This window comes from Tachysurus fulvidraco, chromosome 1 (assembly GCF_022655615.1).
Source record: "Tachysurus fulvidraco isolate hzauxx_2018 chromosome 1, HZAU_PFXX_2.0, whole genome shotgun sequence".
Taxonomy (NCBI): domain Eukaryota; kingdom Metazoa; phylum Chordata; class Actinopteri; order Siluriformes; family Bagridae; genus Tachysurus; species Tachysurus fulvidraco.
The window spans coordinates 2,080,685-2,085,765 of NC_062518.1; the positions used below are offsets into that span (position 1 = coordinate 2,080,685).

The 5,081-nt window shown below is 40.3% G+C and overlaps 1 protein-coding gene across 3 annotated transcripts in view; it reads right to left on the reverse strand.

Moving 5' to 3' along the window:
- Nucleotides 1–1,903: 1,903 nt before the first annotated feature.
- Nucleotides 1,904–5,081, reverse strand: part of LOC113660623 — a 6,900-nt gene continuing 3,722 nt past the window's right edge. Inside the window, exons 1-4 of one of the 3 annotated variants that reach the window (XR_007139561.1) lie at nucleotides 4,125–4,272; nucleotides 3,294–3,492; nucleotides 2,508–2,749; nucleotides 1,904–2,322 (exon numbers count right to left, since the gene is read on the reverse strand). Coding sequence is in view for 2 of the 3 variants with exons in the window: in XM_027174248.2 (XP_027030049.2) it covers nucleotides 2,017–2,322; nucleotides 2,508–2,749; nucleotides 3,304–3,492; nucleotides 4,125–4,134 (747 nt within the window). In the remaining variant the exon portion in view is untranslated. Of the gene's footprint in view, nucleotides 2,323–2,507; nucleotides 2,750–3,293; nucleotides 3,493–4,124; nucleotides 4,273–5,081 lie in introns of those variants that run through there. The other 2 variants (XM_027174248.2, XM_047808798.1) reach the window with 2 other exon arrangements.

Genomic DNA, 5,081 nt, shown 5'->3' on the forward strand with positions numbered 1-5,081 from the left:
GTTTGTTCTCTTCGTAACTCCACACCATCCGATACACATTAACTGGACTGGCAGCATGTCAGAAAGGTGTGTTTTTTATGGCCGTTTGCCATTTTCCTGTTATCCTGTTTTTCAGCATACCTCCAGATCTCTGTCCTAATCATCAATGCATTCTTGTTCCTTTTGTTATTTTGTTTTGTTCGGGTTCCCGGTACGGAGTTTTAGCTTTCAAGCAAAGCCACACAAGCGTTTACACAGCAATTCGATTGTAATGTAATATCCCGATCATTCTAAATTTTGCCAACTGTACTGTATCTTATGTAGAAATTGGTTATTGGTGTGAATATGGATTATAATCTCATATAAGCCCTGATGATGTGTCTCACAGATTATATCACACATGAACAATGCAGTGTTGCACAGTGTAACGTGAAGGTTAGCAAACACTTTCTGTTTCAGTAATTGCTCTAGACTGAATAGATTCATTCGTTCATTTTCTACCGCTTATCCGAACTACCTCGGGTCACGGGGAGCCTGTGCCTATCTCAGGCGTCATCGGGCATCGAGGCAGGATACACCCTGGACGGAGTGCCGACCCATCACAGGGCACACACACACTCTCATACACTCACACACTCACACACTACGGACAATTTTCCAGAGATGCCAATCAACCTACCATGCATGTCTTTGGACTGGGGGAGGAAACCTTGCAATGACAGAGCAATGACAGTTAAACAGAGTTTATCTACAGAGCAGATTCTGGAATTTGGAATATCCCTTTTATAGTCTTTTATTTAGAAATCTAAAACACTTAAATGAATTCAGGTGAAAATAATTACAAAAAAAAAACAGAGTAAAATTACATTACAATTTTTTAGACGCCATCACCCAGAGTGACTTACATGTATCACATTTATACAACTGACCAATGGAGAGTTAAGAGCCAGACAGAGGCAGCTTGGTGATCCTCGAGATTCAAACTCACAACCTAATGATTAGTAATCCAACAACTTAATCACTTCAAACGAGAGCAGGATTCTCTGAAAATCCTTCACAGCATAAAAATAGTTTCATAAAGTAAAATGGCATTTTTACCTTTCTCAGAACAAAGTCTACGGTAATACGGCTGGACGCAGGCAAGACGTAGACCAAACACCAAACAACACCGGGAGAGTTGATTAAGGCTCCACAAGTGTACGAACACGAAAATTTGCTGTGTTTATTTTCTGATCTTGACCTTGACTGTTCCCTGCACTTTTATTTTCTATACTGAGTCGAGGTTTGTTCCATGGTGTGTGATTAGATCTGTTAATATTTCATAAGCCTTGAACTTGGAACCCACTGCATCTGACACAAAAAAAAACACTGAAACAATAAACAACTGATGCAATAAACCACCGAAGAAGTTTAATTCAGCATTTTTACTGTTACTCTGTACTCTCCAGGACACTGCACTTAACATCCTGCAGTTATGAAACCTGAAGCTTGTGCAGCATTAACACGACACCGAGGTGCTAAAATGTGTGCAGTGTGAAATGATGTGGTTAGATGCTCAAAAAAATTATATACAGTATTGTATTCTTTCTTTCTTTCTTTCTTTCTTTCTTTCTTTCTTTCTTTAACCAAACAAAATCCCTTTCTGAATTCTAATTGACACCATTTTTAAAAAAATATATATTTTTATTTGTCATTACTCAAGTTTATTATCTAACAGATACAGGATATTTTTTACCAGTACATGCGGTACATAGACAATATCAGACAAAGTGAAGTGACGTGACATACGGCTAAGTACGGTGACCCATACTCGGAATTTGTTCTCTGCTTTTAACCCATCCACAGTGAACACACACACTGCAGTGAACACACACACCATGAACACACACACGGAGCAGTGGACAGCCATTTATGCTGCGGCACCCGGGGAGCAGTTGGGGGGGTTAGATGCCTTTCTCAAGGGCACCTCGGTCGTGGTATTGCCGGCCCGAGACTCGAACCCACAACCTTAGGGTTAAAAGTCAGACTCTCTAACCATTAGGCCACGACTTCGTCCCAATTAATAATCGGGATGTAATAATTACGATGAGAATCCAGCTTAATCTCAGTTATTATTCTCTGAATTTGGAATATGAAAAAGAACACGATGTTCATGGTATAAAAAATCCACAAAGTCAAACTGCTATATCTGTAATAATTCAGGGTTACAGCCAAGATAATCAGCAGAAAATTCTCAATCATAAAGAATTTGAAGTAGCTGTATCCTTCTGGCAAAAGTAAACCAACAAGGAGGAGGATCAGCTCAGTCATCATCCCACAAATCAGTTCAGTGTTGTTCACAACCTGCAGGGAAAGAGAGTGAAACAAACGAACTTGTTTACACACCAACAGACTGTACAGTATAAACCTCCACTTGATGACAAAATTTGATGACATGCTTATATAAAAAATATGTTTCTATAAAAACAGATATAAATAAAAGTGTTGGCTTTAATGTTAGTGTAGTGTCTGGTTAGCCTTTAACTTACACTTAACCAGCTCAAGACAGAGACATTATCCGGTGGAGTTTCTCCTCCGAGGTGATTTATTACTCTTTTCAGTGCCTTGTCATTGCACTGGGAGTTCAGCAGTCCCAAGTCTTCATAAAAGAGACAATCCACAGCAAACACGTCACTCCTGTTAACAGAGTGTCTGCTGTCTGGAGCGGTGTGACCAGGATCAAATGTGTGGTGTAGAGACACCAGAATGATGCGCTGGTGTGGAAGTCCTTCTGAGAAGAGAGAGAGAGAGGGAGACAGATGTAACATTCATTCATTCATTCATTTCTTACTGCTTATCCGAACTTCTCGGGTCACGGGGAGCCTGTGCCTATCTCAGGCGTCATCGGGCATCGAGGCAGGAGACACCCTGGACGGAGTGCCAACCCATCACAGGGCACGCACACACTCTCACACACTCACACACTATGGACAACTTTCCAGAGATGCCAATCAACCTACCATGCATGTCTTTGGACCGGGGGAGGAAACCGGAGTACCCAGAGGAAACCCCCGAGGCACGAGGAGAACATGCAAACTCCACACACACAAGGCGGAGGTGGGAATCGAACCCCCAACCCTGGAGGTGTGAGGCGACATGCTAACCATTAAGCCACCGTGCCTACATCTGAGGGTTGGGGGTTCTGTTCTTGACATCACTCACATTTCTAAAAAATTTCACTTTTTGTAAATGATTTTTTTTTACAAAATCACAGACTAATATCGAGCTACATAAAAATGTGTTTTGCTGAAGTGTGAAAGCAGATTTATAAATACATTTATTTACTCGGAATACAGTCAAGAGCAGCTTGAATGTCCGTTCCAGCTCGAGACACGATCGGTACAAAAGCTATGATGACGTCACTTTGTTCCCTTGAGGACACTTCATGTAGCTTCACTTTGGACTTGAGCTTGTCCATAAAGAGCTTGTGGGCGTTCATGGTGTTCCCAAGAACCATAAAGGAGACCCTGAGTGCTGGAGATACAGAGAACAGAACAAAAAAACTAATAAACAGTGCAATAAAGTCTTAAAGTCATGTTCAATGGTTAATAAAACAGTGTAATAAGCCCACAATCATCATAAAGAAACACATTTTTATTGAACAGCAGCATTTTATTATTATCTTACTGATAGCATGACAAGCTTTCGGCATTTGACAGATGACTTTCGAGTGACTCGTATTTTCACACTTATACGACTGACAGTTAAGGGCCTTTGATTGTGCTGGGATTAATGAATTTCCAATCACTAATCCAAAGTGATGCATGGTGATTTTCTATTTCTATTAGAAGCTGGTTATAAATGTGCTAGCATGCTAGTTTTCTTTCAAAGCTAAAAAGACTAATAAACTGTTTCATATTTTTGCATCCACATCATATTATTCCCTCTTTAAAATGTCCTAAAGCTGACTCTTTTTTTGGTCTTTTGTAAAACAGCACAGGGCCATCAATGGTCATAAACGTTAGACAAAATGACACTTCTGTTTGTTATTCAATGCTTGTTTTTTACTACCAAGTGATTCGGGTCATTTTCTTTCCAGCAAAGACGTGTGGCGTTATAAATTCATCAGCAATCCTAAAAAGTATTTAAAAGTTAATAATACATACCATCGGTCATTATGAAGTCGAATTAAAGCAGAATTAAAGGTTTATTTTGTGCTTTGTACAGAATCGGGCTGAGACGTATGAAGAAACAGGAAGTCTGAGAAAAGCCCTTTCACTTTCACTCTTTCCTTCTGTTATGTCATCTGTTTATCTAACACCAAGATTAAACAGCTTGGGTAAACGGCTTGGGTGTGTACTGCTGCCGTGCCAAGCTGTTACAGATAAAATTCCTGACATGGTGCTGTGATGAAGAGGAATTCTTGATACTTGTTAGAAAAGAATACAAATAAAAACCTCCAACACTACAGTATATTGGCCAGTGTTTTAGTTTTATTAGTTTTATAAAGTGCTCCTTTATTTATCTGAGCAGGAGGAGGCGATTCCCGGGAGCGTTGCAGTGGCTCAGCGTAGCAGGCAGCGTCGTCCTCTTCACGGCGTACATTCTGCAGTAACCCCAGTAGTTAAAATACAGCATGAGCTTCTAGCCAAATGGACTATGAACTAGCGTGCTCTCGGAGGGTAGGGTTCTTTCTTTTTTCTTTGTAGGCAAGTTAGAGTATTTTGAATCTGAAGCATGCAGCTACAGGAAGCCAGTGGTCACGTTTGCACTCTGTCTGACATGTCTCCCATTGTGTTGTGTAGATTGCAGTATTTTATGTACTGCTGTGCCATTGACCTGCTAATTCAATATTCATGCCCTGCTCTTGAAGATTGGCCACCAGTTTGCCATCACTATATTTCAGTTTTATTGTCCAACCGCTGTATTTTTACTGTGTTTGTTTTCACAAGTACTAGTTTCCTTCCTTCTTATTGATATTTTCCCCAACCATGGAGGATAATTGTTAAGAATGCGAATCAATCAGGAATTCAAAATCTGGAAATAATAAGTCTACTTTTAATTTTACTCTCACTCACTCTCATCTTCTACCGCATATCCGAACTTCTCGGGTCACGGGGAGC